Source organism: Gnatocerus cornutus, chromosome 4 (assembly GCF_029298725.1).
Source record: "Gnatocerus cornutus isolate USDA-ARS CGAHR chromosome 4, icGnaCorn1.1, whole genome shotgun sequence".
Classification (NCBI taxonomy): Eukaryota; Metazoa; Arthropoda; class Insecta; order Coleoptera; family Tenebrionidae; genus Gnatocerus; species Gnatocerus cornutus.
Genome location: NC_142236.1, coordinates 5,597,153 through 5,624,656, shown reverse-complemented (window position 1 = coordinate 5,624,656; position 27,504 = coordinate 5,597,153). Strand labels below are relative to the sequence as shown.

Here is a 27,504-nt window from a genome sequence, read left to right as displayed (position 1 = left end):
CCCTCAAGTGGTTGGGTATTATCTGCCTTGAAATGAACCGTAATAAATATTTGAATCATGATAAAGTTGTAACAAAATCGCAGTTAAAAAATTATAAAAAAAACACACATTCCATCGGTAGAATGTAACTGTATCAATGAATGTTTATGTATCAATTGCGGAATCAAATCGTAATTGTAATTAGTTTTTGGAATTTTTTCTCCTTTTAAGTTTTCGGGCAATTTTTTGAGATTCTTGGCTTCATTTTCTGTAATTTTTGTTAGTTTTGTTTTAGCTTTCTCAAATTCCTCTTTGAACGTCTTGGATCAGTAAATTTTTTCAAATTCTTCTGGAATTGTATATTCTATTTGGATGCCTTGAAATCTCTGTTCGGATTTCCTGATTTAATTCTTTTTTCCAAGGTCTCCACATATTGATTTTCAATTGTAATAAATGTAGTTCCTAACAACAGATTTTCTAATTTTATATAAAACATACCTTTATGAAAATAAGGATTTGTTGTTGTTAGTCTTGAGAAACACTGTTTGAAATTCGAACTCGAAATTCAGAACCTAAAGAAAATACAGATAAAAGGGGAAGACACATGTTGACGAAGCTGAATTTTTCTAGAAACTGATTGTTTTCTAAAGTGAAAGCATTAAAGTGAACTCTCACCTCCACATTTGCTTTTTTACTTTTATTTTAAACTGACATGACAAAAGAAACTGGAAAGTCCCAAAAACTTGGCGTCTTGGTGAGTTTATATACCTGAGATAATCATATTATACTATCCATTTTCATCCGCCGTCCAAGAAAATCTCATCCCTTCATTAGCCCTTTCTCTGCAGTTTATGAGGGATAAAGATCAAAGATGCCGAAAAAAACATAGAAACTCCCGGTAATCCAGAATTCCTAGACGTGTTTTGATTATTATTATTGATCAGCTCTATTAAGTATACCAATAAATAGACGTCTAAAATCTGAGTTTCAAAAATTAATGATAATTTATAATCATTCATTGCTTTAGATAAATTAATGTCGATAATGATTTATTCAAAAAGAATCATTTTAAGAATTTTTTGCTGTATTCATATGATTAAGAATAACTGTAATTCTACTCAAAGTTTCAAATAACTGCTCTATCAGAATAATAAACGCTAGCTACTTTGACAAATTTTATTGTTTCGATTTGTAAGACTGACCAGCTGGGTAAAAATATTTATTACGGTTCATTTCAAGGCAGATAAGACTCAACCACTTGAGAGGGTTAGTATGTTTACGGGGGTTTGCGGTAAGGTGGCTGTAAACGATTTAAAAAGTCAAAGCCATAACCGCACTAGAGCGTTTGGTGAACTGTACACGAGTTCAAGCTCTGGAACCTGACGATTATAATCGAAGGTTGAATTATTGCAACTGGGCAATGGATTAGCAGAATCAAAATCCTGAATTTAATGTACGTAATGTGTTATGGACTGATGAAGCAACATTTACGCGAGAAGGAGTTTTCAATTATCATAATCATCATTACTGGTCCATTGAAAACCCTCATGGGTTCAGAGCAAGTAAACACCAGCAGAAGTTTTCAGTTAATACGTGAGCCGAAATTTTAGGAAATTGCTTGGTCGGTCCTTTCATTCTTCCAAATCGACTAAATCACCAAATTTTTATAGAATTCCTAAATAACGATCTCCAACTTTTTTTCGATGATTTACCTCTAGATATTTTGCGCCAAATGTGGTTCCAATTGGACGGTGCACCAACTCACCATGCTGGTCCAGTGCGTGAATGAATAAATACAAATTTATGTTTATTGGTCGGCCCGATCGCCGGATCTCAATCCATTGGATTTTTTCTTTTAGGGACATGCGAAACAAATGGTTTATGCCACTGTGCCAGAAAGCAGGGAAGAACTCTTGGAATGAATCACAATCGCTGCTAATGCAGTAACGTCCGAGATGTTAGAAGATGTTCAATCAAATAAAATTAGAAGAGTGAATAGGTGTCTTCAAGCCAATGGTCGGAACTTTGAATACTTGCTTTAAACCTTCCAAAATTGAATGTTCTTTTTAATCCATTTTTACATAATAAATTTCAAAAGAAACTTTTTAATATGGTAGAGATAATTCTAAGACTAACAAGTATTTCATGTTTTATTACGCTTCATTTCGAAAGCTTAACAATTTTCAGCAATGAATACTTTTATTACCAATGTAAAACAAGAAATACATTCACTGACGAATAGACAATGCACAGTAATAGTGGCTGGAGTGATGCCAAAGAAGATGAATAAATAAATATTAAAATTTTACTAGAACGCTGGAAAACACAAAAGGCTCTGATCCACGATGAAATACTTTCATGAGAGCAAAATGTTCATTTAGATGCCATTTCACTATGAACTCAAGAATTGCCACCACTCAGAACAAAACCAGATTTTGAAGGGCTACATAAGACCAGTCAGGGCTTCATGTTATCGCTTTCACCTCTGCCAAGTTCAGACACAAACCGCTCATGCCATAGCACTTTCCTTTTCCATTTTAGAACAGCAAATACCGCAAATTTTAGAGAAGGAAAACATTGACAGCTCTTTTTGACATACACAACATTGACTTCCACTAACAATGAAAATTTTGATTGGTATGGTTATGACGTGGGGTGGAAAAGCAATGTTGTCAAATGATTTTTCAGGTGAAATCGACACCTAAATCTTCTGAAAATACAAGAAACAATGTAATAAATTACGCTCAAAAGCATCTTATATCATTCGAAGGTGTTAACAGAACCCAATGCAGGAGCTCTAATACTCATAATAATTTCAAACATAAAAATAAAAGTGTTCAAATGTGTCTCTTTGGAACCCTGTATCTCAAAAACTACAACAGATTGAATTTTTTTAACACTTTTATCGGGTTTTTAGAACCTTCACCACCAACGTAATAATAATTTGGCACGCCTGTTTTGGGACACCTGTATGTATTGATTTGAGGATTTTTTTCTATTAGTTGATGTATGAGGGATTTTTGTGAAATTTTTGGGAAGAAAAGGAAAAATTTATAGAGAATTTTATGCACTTTAGAAAAAACATAAAACTGAAAAATACGGTTTTCATCAAAGTTTTTTTCGCCGTTGGGCTAATAAGAATCAGTTGTCACATATCCCGAATTTTAGGGGTCAAATTTTTGAAATAAAATTGTCTCAATCTAATTAGGTTGACAACCTCGCTTATTTGCAGAGCAAATTAAAATTATTGATGCTCATCTTACGTAGAATTTTACGCGGAATTCAAAACAATCCGGCTCTGATTTTTTTTTATATTCTGATGTCCATTCAAATACTTTCTCTAATTTTCACGAAAATAAAGGGAATTTGAGGACAAATCAGCGACAACACAAATTTTCATAAAGATAGTGGGGGAGCTGAGATTCTCGAGCCAGCCGAGCTGGAATTCCGTTCAGCGCTTCGGATTTAATCGTGTTTGGTGTTGATGTCCAGGTGGTCGTAGAATAACACAATAGCCGTCAGCTGATCATACTGGGATTTACAGTATTACCTACTTCGCTGAAAATGGGTCCGTTGTATCGGAAAGTCGATATTAGAGACAAAAAATTGCGTGTAAGTATACTTACAATTTCGTTTTTATTTCTATTTATTATCTACATACATAAATTGCAGAAAACAGCACCGAATGCTCTCCAACTGCTAAAAATGGGCGAGGATGGAAAACTAGCTGTCGACAAAGATGTTTTACAATTGTTTGATAATCAAGAAATTCAGGATAAAAAAGTGTGCATTATTTCAGTTGCTGGTGCCATGAGACAAGGGAAATCGTTCTTGTTGAACTTCTTTTTGCATTTCTTGAATAAGAAGGTATGACGCAGTTTTTATTATAATAGTTCATAGGCGCCGAATAGGCGAGGGCAACTGTCGGTATGAAAACGTGAAAATATAATTAATACGTACATTAATAATCTGTTTTATAGTTAATTTGCATGTCAGTGCTGGACCCACGCGTTTTCAAAAAATTAGAATTTCAGATTTAAATTTTTATTTAGGATTTGGTTAAACAAGAATTTATGAACAGGTTTTAAAATATATTAAAACGAAAATTATTGAAGACGTGTGGTGTAATTTCAGTTTAATTAAATTACAGTAATGGACGGGAACCAAAAGGGCTGACTATAGGTGGTATTATCTAAACTATAATGTAATATTTAATGGGAACACCAATAATTATATAGGGCGTTATGTACCATGACTGTTCAAAAAAAACTGAGACAAATTTGAACAGCGTATAAATCTGAAATCTAGTAATTTATGCTGCGTAAATTGGCGTTTGGTGACGTTTGTTTAACAAGGTTATGTTATGTATCTTCGAATAGGGAGAATTCACATTATTGAATTTTGACGATAATCGATAGTTTTCATGTCGTTTATGTCATGTCGCTAATGAAAAAATTGCAAAAAAATGCTTATAAATTTTTAAGCGTTTTTAAAAGTCTGATTCGAGCGAGATTAGAAAACATACATATCAGCGAGGCTAGGCTTTATGACGTCACTCTTAGCTGTATTACTCTAATTCGATTGCCGTCTTTATAATTGAAAATTGGATCGAAAAAGTGGTGTTTTGTGCCAGGATGTAAAATTGCTAGTATTAATGCACCCGAAAAATATTTATAACAGTTTCTTAAGACAATAAGAAGAAAAAAAAAGGTGTTCGGCCGCGAGATGTTCGATGTCTGATGTTGTAATATTTTAAATTTATTGTAATTAATTTTTTATTACCCATGGTATATGCAGGTATTACATTTTTTGATTAACTTTAAGTCTAGTCCACATGCTACATACACTGACTTTATTTGTTAGAGTGTTTTATACAAATTTAAAATCAACGAATTTTTTGTAAAAGCTGAAGACTTTTGTTATATCCGAAACAACTGCCATTTGTACATTTTCTCAAAGACTTGAAGCGTTGGTGATTTTAATAAAAAAATTCTTTTGGCCTAACGAAAAAACTATTTTAAGAAATTTACCAATTTAGTTGCGACTTTCATTCTATGTATAGAGAAGTCAACAGTCCCCGGATTGAGTTTACAAAAGAAACGAAAACTTTATTTTTAATTTTACGCATAAATCACGGAATAATAGTTTTTGCTTAAACTAAAATTTTAATATTATCAAACTGTGTTCCTAAAATCGTAAAAAACAAAAACTAGCGAAGAACTTTTTTATTTTTTATTTTGCAACAAATGCCAAAAGAATAAAATTTATTCCTTAATTTAAACCAATTTTAACTATTCGATTAACCCACATCTCTTTCAGCACATAGTTGAATAATTCTAACTTGTAATTCGACTGTTTCGAATTTTATCGGATGCAACTGTATTTATTATCCGAGTTTTTAATACTTACCCATTATTGGGTAAATTTTCTTTTAATTTTTAATGCACTATTTGATATATTGAATCCACAGCCTACTATTATGTACTTACGATTAGAAAATTCAATAAATAAAAATATGAAAAGAATGATTTTAAGAGTACAAACTAATAATTTTGAAATTTTAATTGCAGATTTATCTGTTTTGAATTAAGCAAAAATGTTATTCCGTTGTAATTTTTTTGTAAAATGAAAAATTATTTTTTTCTCTCTTGTGAACTGTACGTACTGTATAGTGGATTGTATAGAAATTAAAAAAACAACAAAAGCTTTGGATCAGTTATTGTTATTAATTTGGTCTGATTATAAAAAATCCAATACCTATTTAATTTCTAGCAAATTATTAAATTATAAATTTTTTTGCGAATAGGTACAGAGAGCGTATTCTCTATACGGATCTTTTTCGAATATAGAAAAAAAATAGATGGTTATTATATCGTACATAAATAAAATTCAATCAAATCAGAATAGATCAAAATGTAAAAACCATATTTTTTCTACAAAGGTGTCATAAGAGAGAAAAAAAAAAAAATCTGACTGTGTATTCGTAGAAATTTTCGTTAAATGCGATGAATGCGATAAATGCGATAAATGCGCCCGCCGACCGAGAATGATGCAAAGCAAAAATGTGAATAAACGTGTGAAAGTAGACCGGTTGAATGAGAAACATCAACATAATAATTATAATTGTATGCTTATTGGATAATAAAAATCCAGCCATTCATTGTAAACTGACATATCAAGTTAAAGAAATGTGAGATGTGACGTCAAACCAATGAAAAAGTGTTTTAGCTCCCGCCTGAATATTTAAATTTCTTTAGCCAATTTTGGCAAAACCGCCATGTATTTTTCAAAATTTTTTGCACCACTGCGTTATTTGAACAATATTCTACAAAATTTGGTACAAAAACAGGTTACATTTTTTGCATTCTCCCTATTGTTCCAAAGTCTCAGTATTTGAGCCAACACCTTAATTCTTTACCACTAACTCTGCTAGTTAGTCATCTTTTAATCGTTGAGCAATCATTTCTTTCTGAATTAGTGTTTACGAAGGCATTTTAACTTTTAGAACGTGGATTGTGACTTTTGGCACTTTTTCAAAATTTGTCATTGTCATTTTAAGTGACAGTTCTATAGCCTGATTTACATTAACAAAATTTTGCCTGTCTCAGTTTTTTATGAACAGCAAGGGTACGTAGAGCACCAAACTGTAAAATTTAAACAGTTCTGAGACAACACTAAATCATTTCGTGTTGCGGCGTTTATATCTTTGTCTAGATCGGAATTAAAAATTCACTATGCGCAACTTAAACGCTTCTAATTCGGTTATTTATTGACGTAGGGGAGAGGGGGGCATAGTGGGGAACTTAACAATCAATTAGTCAATTTTTTACTAAATATCATAGACTAATGTATTGCGAATGATTTTTGTTGTACTTTTTTTGATTACGACATTTTGTAAAATGGGATTTGCCTCGCATATAGGGGTAAAGTGGGGTACCCTCTGGGACAATCAAATTTTTGAATAACTGTGTACTTACTTAGAAAAAGTAACATTTTAAAGTTACTTAGTCATCAACGTTTATTGCACATAAATGAGTAGGTTCATCATATTTAGCCGCTACATTTGTATGACTAAATTTAAAAAAAACTTGCTCCTTAACTTCGCGAATTTTTTAACGAAAACACTAAATTTCACATCTTCTTCTATAAAACATATAGGTTTTCACACTTTGTTTTATAAAACACACATGGTCAACTGTCAACTGACAACCAATCAAAACATGCTATTCGACTTTTTTCACGGCGTTTGATTTAAGCAGCAGCAGTGTTGCCCCGCTACCCCACTATGCCCCCCTCTCCCCTATGTGAAAATATCGCCCAGTTTTGAATTCTGCGTAAAATGAGCACAATAGTTTAAGATTGCCCCGGAAATATGCGAAATATCGACCGAATTAGATTTAGACTCTCTAAAAACATAAGTTTGCTACCTTTGGTTTAAATACAGGGTGATTTTTTTAAAACGGCAGGCGTTGTAAAATTTTTATTTATGAACCGATTTCAAAAATTTAAAAAACAAATTAAATGGTTTTTAATTTACTATAAACTGGTGATTTTAAAATGTTTCTAAATGTCTTAGTATCTTTTGGGCGATACTCAACTTTCTTATTTTAAATTGACCCCCATATTTTTTTTTTCATAATTAAGAAGATATTAATTTTCTTGATTCAGAAATGTGTAATATGTTCTACTTTTACAAAAAATTTTATAAAAAAAAAATCAAAAATGAAAAAATTTAGGCAATGAAAGTTAATAAAATCTAGGTGCATGGTGTCAATTGTGCAATGAAAAAAACGGGATGGCGTTTCAACAGTATTTTAATTAAATTCGGTAGTTGTTTTTTCTGATTTGTAATTATTATTGTCTTTTGTTATTAATAATTTCAAAAAAAAATGCCGATCCTTTCTGTTATTTGCCGCTTTTTGACATTACAATAACGGCATTCTTTTATTTGACACCATGCAATAGATTTTATTAACTTTTATTGCTTATTTTTTTTCAATTTTGATAATTTTTTAAAAATTTTTTTGGTAGAAGTAGAACATATTGCACATTTCTGAATCAAGAAAATTAATATCTTCCAAATTATGAAAAAAAAAATATGGGTTCCAATTTAAAATAAGAAAGTTGAGTATCGCCCAAAAGTTACTGAGACATTAAGAAAATTTTTAAAGTCAACAGTTTATAGTAAATTAAAAACCATTTAATTTGCTTTTTAAATTTTTGAAATCGGTTCATAAATAAAAATTCTACAACGCCTGCCGTTTTAAAAAAATCACCCTGTATTTATTTTATTTCATTTTACAAAATTGAGTTAAAATCAAATTTTTATGTGAAAAAGCGCGAAAAAAACGATGGTGAACGATCGTGATGGATCTTTCGCACTGTCTTAGGGGTCGATTTCAAGTGTGACTTGCGTTACTGCAAATCCCATTTGCAACATAGCAACGCCAATCACATTGCTTATACCTTGGCAACGGTTGCAAATTTGCGTTAACGCAGTGACTTGAGATCGACTCGTTAGTTTCCGAGATGTAAGCTTAAATATTTCGAAACAGAAACTTTACTATCCTTTATTTTTATACACTTTTAATGCGGTTATTTATTGACATACGTAAAAATGTCGCGCAGTTTTGGATTCTGCGTGAAATTCTGCGTAACTATAGCATTAATAATGTAAGTTTGCTTTGAAAATAAGCGAGATATTGAAGTTTATGCATGAAAAACTTAAAATGCACTATCCTAAAATTTAAACGCTTCTTATTCGGTTGACTTGACTTATGAGTTTATGACTCACGAGTTTTGGGACACCTGTATACAATGTTTGGTTCAATTAAGTTACTTGCAGTGCCAAAAGGGCGAAACTAAGAAAAACTGGATCAGCAGAGAAGGAAACTTACAAACTGGTTTTTTCTGGAAAACACAATCCGAAAGAGTGACGGAAGGCATTCTCATCTGGTCTGAGGTTTTTCTCACCAAGGTAGATGACGAAGAAGTAAGTTTTCCAACTTTTGAAAATTCTCTTCTCAACTCTGTTTAGATTGCAGTCGTTTTGATGGACACTCAAGGAACATTTGACAACGATTTGAACATGGCTCAGGTTACCTGTCTATTCGCTACGAGCGTTTTGATTAGCTCCGTTCAAATTTACAACATTAAGAACCAAATTGCACTCAATGACTTACATAATTTGCAAGTATTTCTTCGTGTTGATGTCGTTTGCAAAAATGTTCGCTCAGTTTTTTGCAGAGTATGCCAAATTTCAACAGAATAACCGCAAACCTTTCCAAAAATTGCTTATCTTAGTTAGAGATTGGTGCATTCCTTTTGAATATCCGTTTGGAGAAAATGGAGGCGACAAATTATTATCAAGTGTTTTCGCCAAACATGAAAAATCTAATCAAAACGATATACCAGAAACCATCGTTGCAAATTTTGAGGAAGTTGGTGCTTTTCTACTGCCTTTCCCCGGTGAAGATGTTATGCAGAATCCAGATTTTGCCGGGAGATTCAAAGGTGAGTTTCGTCCCGAGTAAAACATGACTGGAACCGAAAATTTTAGATATTTCGAAGAAATTTCTTGACCATGTGGAGGACTTGGTTTCAAGTCTTTTAGACCCTGAAAAACTTATTCCAAAACAAATTGGGGGAAAATACGTATCAATTGGTAGTTTACCTACATACGTAAACTCATATTTAGAATCTTTTCGACGTGAAAAAAATCCGACCATTAAGACAACGTTTGAGGTAAATTACAACCAAATTTTCAGTACCTATATCTTGGTTTTTAGGCGACTTGTGAAGCTCATATCATCGAATTAGTAAAGGAACTCAAAAGGGAATATCGCGCATTAATGGATAATTGCTGGTCATTCGCAAAAGCAACAGAAATAATGGAATGGATTTTAAACAAATTCCGATCAGAGAGAAAAATGGGAAGCAACACTAACTTCAATCAAATGCATGAACAATTGAAAAATGTAAACGACACTGGTCAACAAATTTTGGAAAAGTGGAAAGTTATTTCTGCCCTTCTGGTTCTAAATCTGAAGTTCGTTTTGCCACATCAGGTCTGGATTCAGAGATATTCTTGAAAATTGATTTTTAGGGTTTGCCATACAAAAAAATATTTTCTTTAGTTTTTCGCGAAAATTTGCAGTTATGAAATTGCTCGACACTTTTGAAAGCTTTTCAACCACCTATAAAACTCATCTAAAAAAGCTGTTTTTGGTGATTTTCACATGCAGTTTTAGATACAGGTGATTTTGAAGTAGTAGCGGAAAAAAAATCACGGCTTCTTGGAAATGCGTAGACTTTTTCGGTGATTTTTATTAATTTTAAAGTAAAGGTAATAATTCCAAAATCCCTACCTTAACAACAACGCTGACCATTTTGTTCGTTAATAATGTACCTATGCATACTAACCTTTGTAATCATTGGCGTAGCATGAAAATTGGAATTAATTTTTTTTTATCAAACAGATAGCAATTTAAAAAACGAAAGCTGCCAACTTCCTTCATTTACAATTAGCTGTGATGGAATTTTTTCCGTCTCTATTTTAAAATCACTTTATATCACTAAACAGACAGATCTTGTCTTTTTAACCCACTGACAAATAAATGCATTACTATTTCTTATCGTTTAGAAGTAACAGAACAAAAAACATTGAGAAGTTTTTCAAAAAAATAAAACTGTTTTTTGCCGATTTCATTAAAAAATCAATGCCGTTGCTTACAAACTCGTAATTTCTAGACACATTTTAAGTTTTGAAGTGACTCGAAAAACTACAATTTTGTGGGCATTTGAATTAAAATTTTGACAAAATCTTGGAAAGTTAACAAAATGTGAATTTTTTTCTAAATACTAAAAATTTTTTGTCATGTAACGCCTAAATGACAAGAGCTAATAACGTGTTTGCAACAATGCAAAAAAGAATCACTTTTTAAAAATCGTTCATTTTTCGGAAGTTTAATCACTTTCTCAAATATCTTGGCAAAACTTAACTCTCCCGGCGACGGTAGTTCGTTGAGAAGCTTATTTAATTCCCATTTCATTGATGTACCTATTATACAGTATGTCCCCGGATTGAGTTCACAAGAGGAAAAAAAACTATATTTTTCATTTTACAAAAAAATGACAAAGGAATAATTGTTTTTGCTTAATTCAAAACAAATAAATCTTTAATTAAAACTTTAATATTATCAGGCTGTGTTCTTAAAATCGATAAAAACAAAAAATAACAAAAAACTTTTATTGTTAATTTTGAAAAAAATGTCAAAGGAATAAAATTTATTCGTTAATCTAAACAAATTTCAACACAATTCAATTCTAACTCGTAATTCTTTAAGAATGTTTTCAATTTTCTCAATTATTGTTATGGATGCAACTGCAATTCTTATCCGATTTTTAATACTTATATACTTTTATACACCTTATTTATTGATATTTTCCCTGAATCTTAAACGTACTATTTGATATTTTGAATCCACAGCCTGCTTATATTTACATGCAATTAAACAATTCAGTAAATAAAAATATGAAAAAATTGAATTTCAGAGTACAAACTAATAATTTTGAAATTTTAATTGCAGATTTATCTGTTTTGAATTAAGCAAAAAATGTTATTCCTTTGTCATTTTTTTGTAAAATGGAAAATAAAGTTTTTTTCCCTCTTGGGGACACCTGTATCTTGTTAAGCAAAACTGAAAAAAACAAAAATTAACCTAAAGGAACTTATTTTGCAAGTCCTGACCTGATGGAGCAGAACGGCAATTTAACTTTTAAAATGACTTTCCTCTCAACCAGTACAATTTTCATTCAAAACTCGCTCTATTATTAAGATTTAGTGACCAAACTACATTTTTTCTAGGACTTGGAAAAAATATTTTTCTCGTACAAATCAAAAATCAAACGAAAAGAATTTTTAAGAAATCTTGGAAGTTATTTTCGCATTGGTAGTGAAGTTGGTGGTGGAATTGGATCTGCAGTTGGAGGAACTGCAGCAGCTGTTCAAGTTGGTACCGTGTTGACCGGTGCGACTACTGCTCTGGAAGGAGCAACTATTCTTAGTGCTGTAGGTACTGTTGCTGGAGGCATTGCCCTAGGTGCCGTAGGTGGTATTTTCGCAGGCGTTCTTGCGGTCGGTGGTTTCGCATTAAAGTACTTATCAAGTTCGGACAATAAAGGGGAACCAGCGGCACGAGCTATAGAGAAAACAAACGAGGAGAAGAAGAATTAGAAGTAAACCGTAAACCAATAAATAGGAAGCTCGTGGTAATTGTTCTAATATACATGATTTATTTTGTACTTTTTTGCTAAATATACAATTTTATGTAGCAAAAGCTTGCACAAACAAGTAAATTGTTTTATATGAAATTCCCAAAACAGTTTTAAAAGTGGCATTGACAAAAAAAATGCAGAAAGAAAAGTAGCATTGAGAAAACTAAACTTTCTATCAGTTTTTTCGGTTTTCATTTGCAAAATGAATAGCGTTACGTAACAATGATGTGTCGTCTAAAAACGGAGATCATGGTCAGTCAAATCTTAATTTTAGCGATTCTGTAGTGCAAAAGTGCAGTAAAACTGATCTATTATATCTGTTGACTGTTTTTATTAATAAACATCTCATTAATTACCATCGCAATAATGCATAATATGAAAAGGCACATTTCTTGTGTATATTTTTCATCCGGTACATTAAACATTACTTAACCGATGCTCACTTGCTTCCACGAGTAAAAGCGAGCAAATAACTTAACTTTAATAAGTAAAAAAGTCCTTAATCGTGCAAAATGAACTTTTTGTTGTCATACAAACCAGAAAACCGATAAAAGATTTAGTTTTGTACCCAAAACAAGACCACCAATAGTGTCGCTACCTGGAATTCTTTTAAAAGTAACATTTTTGGATTTCCGAAATGACTTTAGTTTTTTAATAATATCTTTGAAATTACTGACCCCAGTGTTGAGTTCTATAGCTCGTTGGAAAGCTTATTTAATAAGCTTTCTAAAACAGTATTGCACAATTCCATCTTTAAAAAAGAAACTGAGTTACGCAGCATAACCTAAAAAAATATTTTTTCAATAATATCTCCAAGTCCGGACCAGATAGATCAAAACAGACTTCAGATTCAAAATTAGAAGACAATTTTACGTTGAAAATGACTTCCCACTTCTACAATTAACTAGTGTAATCACAAATTAAAGCAAAAAATAAGCCTAATTATGGGCTAATAGGCCCCGAAAGTAACGCGACAACGCTTTGTTTTACTTCAATATACAGAGTGTGTCGTAAGTCGCGGATAAACTTGACGAATTCATAAAGGCCGGCCTTAAAAAAGCATAAAAACGTGATTTTTGTTCTTATATCAGTTCCACTTCTTAAGATAGAAGCACTGTTCCAGTTCTTCTAACGTTTTTATGGCAGTACCACCCTTAGAAAAGCTAATAACCCACACAATACCCGTCATAAATTGCGGTTTCGACCGTCCAGAAAGGTTTTAACAGGACCGGATGCATAAAAATATTGCATCGACAAATTCTGTTCAATTCTGTTGCAGACCAAACAGTAATAATATGCAACAAATTTATTTTTGATTTTCAGATTAATTTTTTTTGTGACTCATTTTACGGGCGATGATATGATAATTAAATAGGCACATATATGATTGATTTATACCTACATTTACACTTTTGATTCTTACTGAGTAGTAAATTAAAGATTTGGATGTTCCAAAAAATTTTTAAAATGACGAATGGGCAAAGGAACAAAGCCACATAGTGCTTTGACTGCCTCCTTATTACTGTGTTCTGAACCCCATCGAATTAATTTGGAGCTCTTTGAAGAGATCAATTCGGAAGATGAACAAATAAGTTTCCAAATTTAAGCTCGAAGGACAGTTATGTGTCGCCTAATTGTGTTTACTTTAATTCCGATTTAATTCTTATTCTAAACCCGGCCCTGTCCCAAATTCGTTCTTGACCACTTTCGGGTACCTGAAAATGATTTACAATGGGGTTGCTTGCACTTTTGAGAACCCTCATAATCTTTGCGGTAATGAGGACTGTGTGCCATAAAAACGTTAGAAGAATTGGAACAGTATACCAAGCAGATTAAAACCTTTTTATTAGCAAATTCAGTAAACTTTAAAGAAAGCTGTAACCATAATAAAGAAGTTTTAAAGCATTTCCAACGAATGCAACCAATTTTAATAATCAAAACGTCATTACTTATGGGTTTGAAAGTGTTAAATTTAAAAAAAAAGGTTGTGTGTACAACATGGCAACACCGTATAATCACATCTTTGTTAAAAACATGAAACATGCAAAATTTGATTTAGAATAGTCAATGAAATTGCCTTTTGTTAAGTTTTCATTTTCTTGTTTGCATACATTCACATGGTAAATTTTCAGCAAACGAGTCTTGTGCAATGTACCTAGTGATTGGGAAGTGCGATAGAAATCATGAATCATTTATTTATTCGGAATTCAAAAATGCAAGTTACTAAGTAACAAGATTCATTAAAATCAACCTTTATAGGTACACAGGTAGTAACAGTGTTGCCAAATTAGCTCGGTAATACTACTCAATATTCTCAAAAAATATGCTATTTACAAAAATAATTTTTTCAACAATACTTTACAATTAACTTTCCAAACATGGTGGTAGACAGTTTATCCGCGACTTACTACACACCCTGTATGCAATCACTTGGCGGTAGGCGGCGCTGAAGTCAAATGTGCGATATCTCTATTAGTTTTGAGAATTTTAGGTCCATATGAGGCTTAGCCGATGGTGACAATTTTTGATCGATTTAATAATGCAATGAAGTCCATGAAAAATTTTATGTGGGTTGATCTTTGTTGCATAACACCATTCTTTAGAACTTATTTCTAAAACCTAGCAACGTAAAATGTACATGAAGTCACGTGGAGTTGAGCTTTTGGGATTGGATAATTTTAGTACACATTACCACAAAAAAAGTGCATTTTTGGTTTCTTCTTTGCTGTCGGCACCTGCTTCTGTATATATTATCTTGGCTTATCTTACAGGATATCTTATATTTTATCTTATCTTATCTTACAGGTGGCCCAGAACTCATGACCCAGAGAGTAAGGGAAGGTGCTGACACTGCGAATCAAACCAAAATTGTCAAACGTTAATAGTATTCACAAAAGGACGAAAAGCATAGGTAGAATGACGGTGAAATAAAAGGCCATTTCAATTTCCAAAGTGAGACAACTAGGTAAATTTGCGTATCCTAGCAATTATACGAACCTCTCGTAATACCTCTGGCGATCTTTTGCCTTAAACATTTTTGTTTTTCAATTTTGGTTTCATATGCCTCTTTTCTCTTGGTCACGAATTTTGGAACACTTGTATACAGGGTCTAGCAACACTTATGGTCACTCCCAAAATCGTCTTTAATTTCGAAGATAAAAATTTGCAATTTTGCATAAACTTGAATTGAATTTTTTTAGCTTGGTAAAGATTTTGACAACCACTTATGGTACAAATTCGAATGTAAACAATCATACAGACGAACTGGAGCATTCAAGTTCAAGTTCAATTAATATTCACTCAAAGGTGCACACTGAACGAATGAGTGCATTTTGAAGTTTTTTTTGATTATCTTCTCTTTCTCATCTCTTGGCTTCTCCATATTAGATCCTTGTTCCAACCAAGTCTTCATTTATTCTTTTCTTTCATTTTCCAATGTTCTAATTTTGCTCGTTCTTTTTTGTCATCAATCATCATCCATTGCTGCGACGAGGCAAATTACTCTTTCGTAAAGTCGTCTGTCATACTAGACATTGATGGCTCTCTGAGTATCGTGTTCTTTGCCTACTAATTTTACTATTATTCTGATGACACAGCTCTTTTATTACTTCAAAGTCGTTGCTTTCTAACAATGTTTACTCTTTTAGACTTTTATGACTTTAGAACCATTGGTCAAATTAAAAAATATCAAGAATTTCTGCGTAAGACGATATCTGAACCACCTTTCTAGTCGTAATACAATTTACAAGGTTTAAGTTACATTTCGGAGGGTTGAAGAAGTTAAACGGAAGGGCAATTTTTAAAATTTTGAATTTGAATTTGATTCATTTTTTTACATATTGTTATGACGGCAGTAAAAATTGACTACTAATTACTTTTTCTGGAAAATTCTTCAATAATCATTGCCTGGAAACTTGAAGAAGGCAAAAGATAATAATGTGTTTGATTGCATTTCAAAGGACAACTTTTTAAAGGATTTTAAGATTAAAAATGGTTAGAATAGAACAATTCATGATTTATAGTTGCATACATACAAGATGTTTTTGAAATACACTACTAAACAAAACACAGTAAATTGGTGAATTCAAGAAGAATCAATTGACAAAAAATGCTGTATGTAAAAAACTTTTTCAAGATAAAATTAATCGAAATTTGGTCAAAATTTCGATTTCGCCACTGGATTAAAGATTATTTTAGTGGCTTTTTCTTTTAAAATCGTTTAAGAATGAAGCTACTAAAAGCTAAAATTCTACTGTGATTTTTGAACATCATTCTAATGTCGTAATATAGAAATATTTTTAAGAATTATTTATTGGATTTTTGAATCAGAATAAGAAGGCCCAAATTATTTTCGGAATATATCTATTTCAACAGCACTAAACTTTATTGACTATTAGTAAATGTATAAAAAATATGAAGAATCCTAGAACATCTTTTCTAAATTATGCTAAAAAGTTTTGGAAAAATTAAAATAATTCAAGCAAAAGCGAAAGTATTCTTGAAAATCTTAGAGAATTTTGACGAATTCTAAGTGATCTAAAAATGTTTGAGAGGATTTCAAAAAACCCAAAAAAGTGAGAATTCTAGAAAATCTGGGAATTTAAAAAAAAATTGTTACTTTTTCTCCGAGTAGACATTCAGTTTGATTGCTCTTTTCTAGCGTAGCGTAAAAAATTAAAGAGAATTTATGAACCTAATGAGTATATAAATACTAGTTTAAAATTTCATTACGTAAAAATTGGGAACTACGTTTACACCCATTTGTCAACATCTTGTGTCACCAATGTCATCTATCTTTTGGTTCGCTTTAGATTGTAACAAAAGTCTTACTTGGTGAAATAGTCGCTTTGTGTGTTAATTAACGATTTCTGATGTCCTAAAAGTAATATGTATTTTGAAAACTTTATAAAACAGCGATTTTTTCGAAAATTTTAAACACACTTTGCATTAGATTTGAAATAAAAAATCAAATATTTGTATCACAATTATAAAAATTATACTTCTTAGGGGCCGCGACGCCTAACGAACCATGATAAAAAAACAAATTTTGCGTCAGCTTCTAGAGCTTTGACAACTATTAAGTGTATGCAAATTTTCAAAATTTTATCTTTAAAATTAATTAATAATTGTTTCGAGCTAGACAAAGATATAAGCTCCATAATAAAGATTTGGTTTACTATTATCTTAGAACTAAGGCGAAATTATTCAGCACAACATGAAAGATGCCTGACAGATGTTAAATTAGTGACACTTTGTTTCACTATACAGACTGTCCCAGAACTCATGACCCAGAGAAAAAATTACCATTGCAATTACCATTACAAAATTTACCATCTGTATTGCTGCCGGCACCCTCCTTTGCTCTCTGGGTCATGAGTTCTGGGACACCCTGTATTGCTTGATTTCCTAAATTTTAGAAACATCCAAACTGATGCATGATTTGTTACTTTTATGTTTATCCACTGGTTACACGAAGCACTGCTACGTAGTGCCATTCAATTTTTTATATTATTTAAAAAACTCAATATTTTCTTATCGTTTTAGACTATAAATAATAGAAATTGCAGAGAAAAAAGCTCGAATAATCTAAAACAAACGTTACGTATTGTCTACCCTTTAAAATAAAGTGCAGAAAATATACTGTCAACGCCATGCTGTAGTTGAGCGTGATGTTATCAGAACATTTGATTAGAAACTTGGGTGCGACATTCATCAAAAAAACTAAATATGTTTTTTTATTCTGCTCGTTCCAATCGTACCATTCGACTTGATTCAACTTTTCTAAAACTTCAACAGACTGGACAGAAAAATAAAGGTAGCTCAAACATTAGAACTTACAATGTTTTCTATTTTTTGGCCACTCACAGCAAATCCTCCTAGTGTTACAAAAGCAGTTGTCGCCAACATTACAATTCGAAAATACTGAGATTCAATGGAGCCCTCAAACTGAAAATAAATTAAAAACAGCAAGAGACAGTCCCTAAAGTCTTACGGCAAAGTAAAATAGGGCGATACTAGCTACTTCAATGACACCCACCAACTGATAAGGCATAACAAAAATTTCTGTTCGATGTAGAGCTCGGTGAGAGTGCCTAAAAATAGGCTAATAAAATAGGGCATCTAGTAAATTTCCATACTCATAAATTTGTCGGTAGTACTTAATCAGTTGTCGTAATTCTCTTCTAATTGTTTGGTGGTATTTAGTATCATTAAAACAGTTGTAAGAATTTAAAGAATGTATATGATGAATGAGCATTATTTTTTGAAAACTTAAGAGATCAAAGCAATATAAGACGTTAAAAACAGGCGTACTAACTGAAATATACACTACCATCGGAAACAAAAACATTCTTCCGCACGAAACAGCAATATCACTCTACAAACATATCATCAAAACTTAATCTTTAGCGAAGTCTTAGTTTACCCATCCTCTAAAGATCCAATTACTTATGGGTATGACATACCAAACATTATAATCTTCTTTAGTTGTTAACCAAAATGAAATAAAGAGTAACAATCCACAAGCGAGGGAAAAAAACATATACACAGTGATCCAAAAAGTAATCTTCCGAGCCTCTTGTTGAATTTTCAAATTTGCGTCGATAATTTTCCAAACTCTAATTTGTGGTACGTCTATAGTGAGAATATTTTCAGCGAGAGGTTGGTAAAGAGAACACATTATCATCTAAAAATTAAACACCCATTAAATCTTAATTATGGTTACGTTACATTGCCACCTACGTAGACACTTGAGGTGAAAAGGGGGCTATACTGAACGAAATAATTCAATTCGAATTTTGTCAGAAAAAGAAAAGTTTGTATAATAATGAAGAGAGCCAAAATAACTTTTGTTACAAATAGTAAAAGCTTAAATGGTTTTATCTGAAAAATGCCGAGTGCTAAGAACTCACAGATCTTCATGCAGTTAAAATCTAAAAACATACTTTGTGATTGACTGAGTAAAATATGTAACTACAATACCGTCCATCGTTGAAACTGCGACGAAGTATTTCCTTTCGTCAATATCAATTTGTTAAGGATAATTAGTAAAATTTGGTCCACGTCTAGACAACAAATGTTTACTTATATCAATACCAATGTTTATTGATCGAATTCGGCAGGCAGCATTAAACGCAGAGACAATCAATTGTTCCAACAATCATATGTTAATTTATTTAATTATCCATTTCAAGTTAACTACTGTTTTTTGTACATCAATAGATATAATATCATTTTATTCAAATAAGTATGGTTGGGGAAACGGGGTCCTTGAGAAACTATGATTGTTGATCAGTTCATATAACAATGCGGTAACCAGGCAGCTGCTTAAAATGTATTTTGGGTTGCATTCCGTTCTCGATGTGAATAGCCCTGTATATTTTGATTTCCAAGTTGGATAATTTTTGTTTTCAACGAACTTGTTCACAAGTCCTACCTGTCGAAGAATTGTATATTGTTATTGTTGGGCTTAAATCAGCACCCTACAAACAAGTCCCTGGTGTACCACAGGAATCAAATTTGGGCCCTATTCTCTTTCTGCTTTATATTAATGATTTATCGAATCTAGCCTGCACTGCACACTGTATCTTTATGCAGATGATTTAAAATATACAGGATGTCCTAGAACTCATGCCTAGCCAAAAACTGGGGATATTGGGAAAAGCTGTGAATTGCTGAAAAAAAAAGTTTTTGGCTAAATTGGCAATTGAGTCTTGAACATACATACCTCGGATTCAATGTATGTCATAGTCATAACTTTTTATTGTATTTTTATGTTGTGCTATCAACAGTTATTAACTATAAGTAGATATCTGCATAATTTATCCAAGACAATTACTCATCGATCACTTAATAATTATACAGATGTCCGGAAAGTCGTGCACCACCGTAGTTCTATATCATCCGACAATGCCATAGATTACCGGAAAAATGTTAAAAAAATCCATGTCTTCAAGTTTTCTAGATATTATGATGGATTGAAGAGTAAAAGTTTAATGCCAAAATTAACGTAAAATTATTTCTGTGCAATAATTTTACTTTCAAATAAATTTATTACTTAAAGGACATTCTGCGCAAAGGCATGGTGCAAAAAAAAATCGGAAAAATCTTCTGAAAAATGGCTGAGAACTGTTAACAAGATTTTTGAATCGACAATGTCGATCAGTGTGGCATCGTTCACGCAAAACCATTACTCGTGTGCTAACTTGACTAACGCCAACAATACAACAGCAACATTACTATGGCTTTGACTATTTGGTGAGCAACGACGTTTTATTAGTTGTATTGGGAAAATTTAATAATAGAAGTAGTAATAAATACTAAATTTAAAATGAATGTATTGTTGTAATAATTATTATTTACCGTTACAGAAAAAAATATGTATGTCACGTCTTAAAAAAAAAGCGATATTAAGACGTAGAGGTCCTCGACAGTAATAAAAGATTGTTGTGACTCTTATTTAAATAAATATTAAAAGAACCAAATGTTATAGCCATCCAAAATTAATTATTTTAACACGTAATACAATGTCTTCTTATGCCCTGTTAAATCTTCTTTATATTATAAAAAGTGGCCTTATCTTTAAGCTAATTTTCAAAAAGAAGTTTAATTATTATATATTTTGGAAACTACAAAGAACAATTTATAATAATTAATAGCAGCAAGTCAGGCTCAACCGCAAACTCTGGAGTTAGCAGATATTCGTATCAACATTTTACTCTTTAGAGTCAAATATTGAGTAAAATGTTTTTGGCAGCGATACGCAACATCATTTAAAATTAAAATAGACGAAAATTCCAAAAATGACTAAAAGTGGAGTTAGCAGGTTAACACTCAACCGACGATAGTTTATTGTGAAAAACAAAAATAAACAAAAACCTTAAGTAATAAACAAAATAATAAGTAAATAAGTTATAAAAAAATAACAAATTCGTGATTAATAAGAATAAAGAAAATTCTAAATTATAACTCCCTTAAATTAAATTCCAGTCTTCTTTATAAATGTCACCAAAATTCAGAGTGTAAAATAAAATACATACATCGAAACCGCAATTATCGATTTTTAATGATACATCGAAAATAAAAATATATGTATTAAAAATCGATTTTTTTATCGTTTTTTTACAGGGAATTAAAAAAAAGATACCTTGTTCAACTTAGCTTAAATTTACCTCAACCATTCTGGCACAATGTTATCGCTTTCTTAATAAAAAAAATCACATCAATTATTGAGTTTTGAAAAATAACTCCTCTCTTGATAAAACAGGATTTTTTCCTCAAATTTTAAAAACACATTTAAATTTATTATTTAACACATTTAAATTGAAAAAAAATATATTATACAGGGTGTCTGAGAACTCATGTCTAGCCGAAAACCGGAGATATCGGGAAAAGCTGTGAATGTGTAAATTGCTGAAAAAAAAGTTCCAGCTCCAACAGAAACTGAGAAAAGACATGACAAAGTCTGCCATGCACCTTGACCAAAGTTTTCTAATTAGCATGTTGATAATGGTAATTAGTATCTGGATGAAATTAGTATGAAATGAAAGGTTTGTAACAACTGGACTGTTAATAAAGTTTTGTGTGCCTCTCAATTTCCTGAGGGAAGTACCTACCTGGCACACAGCTTAAAGGTGTGTGAAATATTATTGAGAGTTTTTGAGGTTTTCTGTACGTTAGCAAATTAATGATAAAACACCGAACTAGTCAGTTTGGGCATTCCCTTTCTATAATCAAGTAATAAGAACCATTTTTATACAAGGTGTTTATAAATGTTTCTAGCATCAAGGGTGGCTATGAAATGTCAAAAAAAATTGCCGCTTATTACAAATGGTGGTTTCCATTTTTTAATTGTCATTTGCAGTTAACCTCAAACATGGAGCAAAGTAAGTTTTGAGAAATAAACTGTTCTAGTTGTGGTTTAAAACCTAAAAATCTAAAACTTGGACACAAAACCGTAACTGAAACGTCATTGACCTAAGTAACATCATAAATAATTTTCAAGATAGCTAAATCCACTATGAAAACAAAGCGGCAAAATAGTGCACAAAATAAATTTCAAAGCCACCCTTGATGCTAGAAACATTTATAAACACCTTGTATAAGTAAATTTAGTAAAAGCAATGTTTTTTTTTTGAATTTTGAAATTAGCATCATGACAACTGTCTTAAATTTGGCGGTTGTCGGTACTAGTTTTTATCGCGCATATTTGGTTAAAAAATTGTCATCTATTTATTCGTTGGACATACTATACCAATTTATGAAGCAATTTTAATTTAAATTTTCAAAGTTTTTCGTTTTTTCAAAAGCCTGTCGTTCGCTCAACAACTTTTTTTAAATTTCGCAAAATCACGCTCATAAAAACTCGTTTATTCAAAAACTCGTTTTTATATCTCCCAAGAACTCTTCATTTCAACTCTCCATTAATTAATATTCATCAGCGAATACGTTACAAAACCGCAAACCACGTCCGTACTCAAAATTTTACCTAATCAGAACTAATCACTAATAAATAAATTGTCGTTTGCGGTTTCCGTTTCTTCGAACTCCAACACTTTTATTCCCAGATTTATCTTCAGTACGGTTCCAACTCTCATTCGATATGTTTGCGAACATTTTTATTTTTTCTTGCTTCTTTTTCCTCGTTTTTGGACAGCCTCAGTCCAGGGCTGGAAGCACACGCCCCATGAAACCTGGGGATTGTCCCCCATTATCAGACGCTGGAGTATGTAGCATGAATTGTTTTGCTGATAACCACTGCACGGGAACCTTAAAATGCTGCCGAACATCTTGCGGAGGGACTTTTTGTGTTAAACCGGTGACCACAAGAAGGAGTCAACAAATATGTAAGAAAATTGTTTTTTTTCCTTGTTATAGTAACTTTTTGTAGCAAAACAAGGATCTTGTCCCCAAAATCCCACAGGACCGTGGGTTTGTTCCAGCAGGTGTGCTTTCGATACGGATTGCAGAGGGTCCAAGAAATGCTGCAGGAATCGGTGTGGAGCCATGGCCTGTATCATGCCTGAACGTTAAAAAATATTCCATTTTGTTTACTAATGTTGTATTCAGTTTGTAATGTTTCTTAATTAATTGGAAATAAAATTTTACAAACTTTTATGTTGGCTCGTATCTTCGACTAATCAGCAAAAACTCATTTAACATCCTTGGTCAACAAACAATTATAACAAATGAGAATTTGGTCTTCTGGTACACCCATAACCACAACACAGTAACATTGGACGTAATTTTAAGTCACTCGTACGAAAAAACTTGCTAATTTATTTAAATTTGCTGTTTTAAAGTTAAATTTAATTGTTTAATACAATGATTATATGTAGTGACAATTCGAACTCTTGATAGATCTCACTATTGTGGTGACAGGTGACAGTTCTCGCTCCCAATTTGTAGGTTATGTTTATGTCGCCTTGTCAAAATGTTGGCCCCACGACACAGATCGCGTTCTCCCAGATCTAAATCTCATCACAGGCGCCACAGGTCCAGGTCTAGATCCAGGTCTCGGGACTACAGATCTAAATCCAGAGCCTCAAATGGGTTCGATAGTCACGACAAAAAACACGAATCCAAGAAAAGACACACGGAAGATGAGTTTATGGAGTCGAGACGTCAGGAGCGCGAGATAATCGGAATGAGGGAGTATCCAAACATTTGGGGCAAATCTCCAGAACCTGAAGAGTGAGTTTCTATGTACAGTCACGGTCGAAACGAACTGGTACCTAAAGACTAATTTATTAAACTACGAATAGGGCGTCAGAACTATTTGTACCTAGTAGGCACTTATTAATTTAATTAAAGGTGTCGTTACGTTCAAAAGTAAAAACAAATTTCTAGTTTATTTTGACCGTCACTGTACTTTAATTTACATTTCAAATTACCTTGTCGTTTTAGGTCTGATAGCGACGATGAAGTGGCCCCAAATCTCCACAAAGACCGCAAAAAGAAGAAAGAAAAGAAAAAGGAGAAAAAGCACAAGAAAGAAAAGAAACACAAAAAGAAAAAGAAGAAAAAGAAGTCATCAAGCGAGAGCGAATCAGAAGAGGAATGGGTGGAAAAATCCACATCTTCTCGAGCAGAAGTTCATTCTGACAATGATGATGGTCTCGTGGGCCCCATCCAGAAAGCCCACGCTACTTTAACTCATAAAGAAATGGGCAAAGCGCTGCTTCCTGGTGAAGGTGCAGCCATGGCAGCGTATGTTGCTGAAGGAAAACGTATTCCAAGAAGAGGTGAAATTGGGCTAACATCTGATGAAATCGCCTCGTTTGAGTCTGTGGGTTACGTAATGTCCGGATCCAGACATAGAAGGATGGAAGCTGTGCGAATAAGAAAGGAAAACCAGATTTATTCGGCGGATGAAAAGAGGGCTCTTGCTATGTTCAGCAAGGAGGAGAGGCTTAAGAGGGAGAATAGGATTTTAGGGCAGTTTAAGGAGATGGTTAATTCAAAGTTGGCTGATAAACAAAATTGAAATAAAATGTATAGTTCTATTGGTTGATTTTTTTCGAATTTGGCGCCACGATATTTTCCCATTCTGGCGCGAACTTTAATAGTATGATTATTAATAATTGTGTATGGCCATTATAACCCGAATTAAGTACATTACTTTATCTACAACAACCGTTTGAACGAAATTTATTTATGTCTAAAATGAAACATCAATTTTAATAAATATTTACGTAACGTAACCATGTTGACTATCGCAATCGTGCTGATTATAACGTAACCATATGTTGACTACAGTCGCGACCAAATTCTTTTGGAGATCATTTTATGGATATTTTTAAAATTTGTAGTATATCTATTACTATCAGTTTGAAGAGCAAATCTCAATCAATCTTCTCAGTTACGGGTCGATTTCAAGTCACTGCGTTAACGCAAATTTGCAACCGTTGCCAAGGTATGAACAATGTGATTGGCGTTGCTATGTTGCAAATGGGATTTGCAGTAACGCAAGTCACACTTGAAATCGACCCCTAAGTGACAGTAATAATAAAATGCATAAAGAATGCTTTACACTTTATGAGAATCAAATTGACTTTCATGTCAAAACAATTTACCCGTCACTGTATAACGTAACCGAAAGATGACTATGACGTAACCGTATGCTGATTCAACGTAATTGCATGCTGACTAAAACGTAACCGTATGTTGACTATAACCGAAACCGTATACTAACAGTAACCGTAACCGTATGCTAACCACAGTCGCGACAAAATAGTTTTGGACATTCAAAGTCATTTAATTGTCAAAAAGTGTAAAGCACCTTTATTTATTTCATTACTTTTGACAAAGTGACATTTGCGCGTCTAAGTGACAGTAATGCCTTGACTACACTAAAATTTTCAAAATATCAATCAACTAATGTCCTAATTGATTTGGCCAAACTGCATAACGTAACCGCTATCTATAACGTACTCTTTTGGACAGGATTTTTACGTTACGCTAAGACAATCAAATGTGAACCATACATATATACTTTTGAGATTTCAAAACAGCAGAGTTGACTTTTCAAGGGGAATCTAAATGACGGTTTACATTGCCAAAATCAATGACCAAAAGTGTAACCGCATATTGCTATAACGTAACCACATTCTGACTATAACGTAACCGCATGCTGATTATAACGTAACCGCATCCTGACTATGCGTAACCGCTTGTTGACTTAAACGTAACTATATATGCTCAGTTATTTTGGACATCATTTTATTAACATTTTAAAAATTAAGTGTATATTAATTATTATCAATTTGTACGTGCAAATTTCAGTAAATTTTATTAAAAGGACAGTAATAGTAAATGCATAAAGGATACTTTACACTTCTTGATAATCGAACGACTTTGACGTTCAAAACACTTGGCCGCGACTGTGTAACGTTACCATCTACTTCTATAATGTAACCGTATGCTGACCATGACGTAACCGTTGTTATAGCAAAGTCCGGCAAATATATCAGTCACTTATTGGAATATGAATAGATAATGCATCAATTTTTTCACTATTGTTAATAAATTACATAATTTATTCAAAAATACAAAACAGCACTCTACAAACAATAATTCCCATTGGTTGATTTTTTCAAATTTGCCGCCACGGTGTTCAATTATTAACGCGCCAAATTAAAAAAAAAAAAACAAAAATACGTAGTAATACTATAATTGACTTTGAAAATTTAACTAAACATCTACGGGTCGCTTTTTCAGGTAGACCGTCGCTTCGTCGGCCCCCATGTCATGACGATCCATAAAAATCCGTAAACACAACTCTGGCCAGAGAACTTGAAAACTGTACACTACACGTTTATCCTCAGGATCCAATCTTTTGGTCATTAAATCCAATAAAAATTCATTTTGTTCTTGGGTAAAAATAACTGTATTAGAACTGACTCTTAAATCAATAATCTGCTCTTTTTGTCGCTTATGGTAACAATCATGTCTTTCTGAAAACACAGTCCCTTTAGTGATCCCCTTTAAAGTTTCTACATGTTTCTCAAAAGCTGCTTCTAGCTCCGCGTTTGACATGGCTCGGCAATCTAAGAGTTTTTCGCTGCACTCGCCCTCGGGCAACCGATATTCAAGCCAAAACTTATTTAAAAGATTCTCGTCGAACACATCTAACTTCTGTACTTTTGCTTTATGCTCAGCAAACAATTTCTGATCAGCCAAAATTTTTTCATATGAAGGGATTAAAGAAATGTCGCGAATCTTCCGCGATTTCTTGTGCTTTTTCACGTCAAGTGGTTGAAATTTTGGGTCTTGTTTTGGAGGTCTATTGTCATTTTTGGGGCTCAGGTACTGTGTAATTTTAGGATGAGAAGAGTCTTCCTTAAACTTCCGCTTCCGTTTTGGGGTAGACTTTGAAGTGGAGGCGTTCTGGTGTTGCATTATTTACAAATTGGTACAAAAATGGCAAAACAGATTGAGGTTATGTTGAGGCGAAATCAGACGACCTAAAAACAAACTGTGTGGACCAAAACGGTGGTTTGTGATGATTTTACCTCGTTGTCGTCTACATTAATGATGGACATTTGTTTATGTTTGAATAATTTTACATTTTCGTGACACTTGAGATGATTGACAGCTGTTAAGAGCCACTAAATTTGGTTGTGCAACTAGTAATACCAACCTGTAATGTTGGCTGCATAGATACCGTCTTGGTCCAGTAGGATGTCAATTGTCAAATGTAAAAAGACCTTTATATTCCCCATGAAAAATCAGTTGTTTTCAAACTTCAAT

At 32.6% G+C, this 27,504-nt stretch overlaps 3 protein-coding genes across 3 annotated transcripts; 2 read left to right on the top strand and 1 right to left on the bottom strand.

Moving 5' to 3' along the window:
• The first annotated feature begins 3,404 nt into the window (after positions 1-3,404).
• LOC148176231 (atlastin-like) lies at positions 3,405-12,336 on the top strand. The gene is made up of 8 exons (XM_088034559.1): positions 3,405-3,591; positions 3,652-3,846; positions 8,825-8,971; positions 9,017-9,172; positions 9,216-9,492; positions 9,539-9,723; positions 9,768-9,956; positions 11,846-12,336. The coding sequence occupies exons 1-8, from the start codon at positions 3,544-3,546 to the stop codon at positions 12,212-12,214; spliced, it is 1,566 nt and encodes a 521-aa protein (XP_087890685.1). The 5' UTR covers positions 3,405-3,543; the 3' UTR covers positions 12,215-12,336.
• Positions 12,337-23,571: 11,235 nt separating this feature from the next.
• LOC148176230 (uncharacterized) lies at positions 23,572-24,758 on the top strand. The gene is made up of 2 exons (XM_088033897.1): positions 23,572-23,946; positions 24,160-24,758. The coding sequence occupies exons 1-2, from the start codon at positions 23,687-23,689 to the stop codon at positions 24,737-24,739; spliced, it is 840 nt and encodes a 279-aa protein (XP_087890023.1). The 5' UTR covers positions 23,572-23,686; the 3' UTR covers positions 24,740-24,758.
• Positions 24,759-26,270: 1,512 nt separating this feature from the next.
• Positions 26,271-27,395, bottom strand: LOC148176229 (uncharacterized). Its single transcript, XM_088034089.1, has 2 exons — positions 27,267-27,395; positions 26,271-27,218 (listed from the first exon to the last, which is right to left on the bottom strand). The coding sequence occupies exon 2, from the start codon at positions 27,151-27,153 to the stop codon at positions 26,446-26,448; it is 708 nt and encodes a 235-aa protein (XP_087890215.1). The 5' UTR covers positions 27,154-27,218; positions 27,267-27,395; the 3' UTR covers positions 26,271-26,445.
• Between the last annotated feature and the right edge of the window lie 109 nt (positions 27,396-27,504).

Excerpts from the sequence above, each read along its gene's own strand:
- LOC148176230 (XM_088033897.1), top strand. The coding sequence starts at position 23,687 with ATGTTGGCCCCACGACACAGATCGCGTTCTCCCAGATCTAAATCTCAT. Across the intron at positions 23,947-24,159 it reads AAATCTCCAGAACCTGAAGA|GTCTGATAGCGACGATGAAG; the intron begins GTGAGTTTCTAT and ends TTGTCGTTTTAG.
- LOC148176229 (XM_088034089.1), bottom strand. The coding sequence starts at position 27,153 with ATGCAACACCAGAACGCCTCCACTTCAAAGTCTACCCCAAAACGGAAG.
- LOC148176231 (XM_088034559.1), top strand. The coding sequence starts at position 3,544 with ATGGGTCCGTTGTATCGGAAAGTCGATATTAGAGACAAAAAATTGCGT. Across the intron at positions 8,972-9,016 it reads CCAAGGTAGATGACGAAGAA|ATTGCAGTCGTTTTGATGGA; the intron begins GTAAGTTTTCCA and ends AACTCTGTTTAG. Across the intron at positions 9,957-11,845 it reads TGCATGAACAATTGAAAAAT|GACTTGGAAAAAATATTTTT; the intron begins GTAAACGACACT and ends CATTTTTTCTAG.